At 69.3% G+C, this 2130-nt stretch overlaps 1 protein-coding gene across 1 annotated transcript; it reads left to right on the top strand.

Moving 5' to 3' along the window:
• Positions 1-1195: 1195 nt before the first annotated feature.
• Positions 1196-1973, top strand: LOC113405967 (ubiquitin carboxyl-terminal hydrolase 19-like; the record flags this gene model as incomplete). The annotated part of the gene is made up of 3 exons (XM_026647304.1): positions 1196-1202; positions 1295-1511; positions 1821-1973. Coding segments are annotated over exons 1-3 (377 nt in total), but the record flags the coding sequence as incomplete, so codon positions are not given.
• Positions 1974-2130: the final 157 nt, after the last annotated feature.

Genomic DNA, 2130 nt, shown 5'->3' with positions numbered 1-2130 from the left:
CCAGCGCAACCCCGCCAGCCCCTCCAGTGCCCGGGCTCGCCGGCTCCATGCGAGGGGACGCCCCAGAGCTCCCCAGGCAGGCCCGGCTCCAGGGTTTTGGCCGCCCCAAGAAGCCAAACAAAAAAAAGCCGCGATCGCGATCTGCGGCGGCAATTTGGCGGGAGGTCCTTCGCTCCGAGCGGGAGTGAGGGACCGTCCCCCGAACAGCTGCCGCCCCTCTCCGAAGTGGCCGCCCCAAGCACCTGCTTGGTAAGCTGGTGCCTGGAGCCGGCCCTGTGCCCAGGGCATCCTGTCTGCCAGGGTGCTCGTCGGGCAGCACTGCCAGCAGAGCCCCTCGCCTTCCCATCCCGCTGCTCTGCCCCAGCCCCCTGTCACTCGACCCTGCCGCAGGACAGCCTGGGAGCAAAGGGAAACGCCTCCTAACCCAGCTCCCCAGCCTGGCTCACCAGGCAATGGCGGTGATGATCTGCCCTGGTGGAAGGAGCGCTTGGTACGCACAGTCCCCCCGGGTTGGCAGAACTGCTCCCCTCCAGACAGCCCCCTGGAAGTGCCCGTGTGCCCGCAGAGGCTCCTGCAGCCCGGGGCCCCTGCCGCTGGGCACTCCCTGAGTGGCTGCCTTTGCCTGTCCCCAGCTGCCATCCCCGGATACCAGCATGCGCCTGACGCACTCAGTGCCCACGCCCAGTTCTACATCAACAAGATCGACGGAGCCAGCCGAGAGCACAAGCTGGAGGAGAAAGGTGAGCCCGGCCCTCACGGCCCTGCAGTTCAGCTTGCCTGGGCCGCTCGGCTGGGGAACCTCCCCGGAGGTGCCCTCACCTGCCTGTTGGCTGGCTAACAGTGCGCTCCTTGAGCACCCAGCGCAGGCGGGGCGGAGCTCCCGTCCACAGGGCAGAGGTCAGCACCCATGCACGGGGGAGGAAACACAGAGCTGCAGCCCGGATGCCTTGGTTCTTCTCCCGGCTGGCGCGCACTCTTCAGGTTCTGCCCCGGCTGCAGGTCCTGAGGCTGAGTGGATTTCCATATGCACCCCATGGCACCTGGGTCCTGGGCACAGCCACACTGCATGGGTGTGACTGGGAGCCCAGCTGGGCTGGCCGCTCCTCCCTTCCCTGGGGCAGCTGCGGGGTGTGGGGGGGGAGCTCTGGCTGGCAGCCATCCGTGGCTAATTTCCAGCCGGGGGGAGGAGAGCCTGATGCCAGGTCAGCTCTCCCCCTTCCCCGCCACTGGTTGGGCCCTGGGGCACGGGGGGAAGGGGGCAAGGGGCTGCTGTCTGAGCCCCTGGCTGTTGCAGGCGATGCCCCGCTGGAGCTGACTGACGACTGCTCCCTGGCCCTGGTGTGGAAGAACAACGAGCGCCTCAAGGAGTTTGTGCTGGTGGAGTCCAAGGAGCTGGAGTGCGTGGAGGACCCGGGCTCGGCCAGCGAGGCGGCCAGGGCCGGCCACTTCACGCTGGGCCAGTGCCTCAACCTCTTCACCAAGCCGGAAGTGCTGGCGCCCGAGGAAGCGTGGTGAGGAGGGGCCGGCTCTGCTGTGGGGTCCCTGCTTGCCCCGGGGCGGGGGAGGCTGGTGACGGGCTCTGAGCCGTGGGCAGTGTCTCCCCCAGGGGCTCCGGCCCGGGGCCTGCGGCTGGGGCAGCAGCGACTCCACATGCCGTGGGGCTGTGCTGCTCCGCCCCATGCCTGCCTCTGGCTGCTGGCCACCCCTTGGCTCACAGCTCCGCTGGGCGGGGGGGAGGCGTCCAGGCAGCCTCCTGGGCACCCCCCATGGGCTCTCGTCGGGGGATCCCAGCCGCAGCGTAACCGGCCGTGCCTCCCCAGGTACTGCCCCAAGTGCAAGCAGCATCGCGAGGCCTCCAAGCAGCTCATGCTGTGGCGCCTGCCCAACGTGCTCATCATCCAGCTCAAGCGCTTCTCCTTCCGCAGCTTCATCTGGAGGGACAAGATCAACGACATGGTGGACTTCCCAGTCCGGTGAGCCGGCCACGCCCAGCCCTGGGGCCTCTGGCCCCCGGGGCACTTCCCCGGCTCAGCCCCCAGATCCCGCCTCCCCAGGAGCACTGAGGCTTGGGCGGGCCGGGGGCCAAGGTGGGGGCTGGGCTGGAGGTGGGGGCAGGCCGGGGACAGGAGC

This window comes from Terrapene carolina, unplaced genomic scaffold, assembly GCF_002925995.2.
Source record: "Terrapene carolina triunguis isolate 2854851 unplaced genomic scaffold, T_m_triunguis-2.0 Scaffold51782, whole genome shotgun sequence".
Taxonomy (NCBI): domain Eukaryota; kingdom Metazoa; phylum Chordata; order Testudines; family Emydidae; genus Terrapene; species Terrapene triunguis.
Note: the sequence above shows the minus strand (reverse complement) of the source record. Positions and strands in the feature narration are given on the sequence as shown.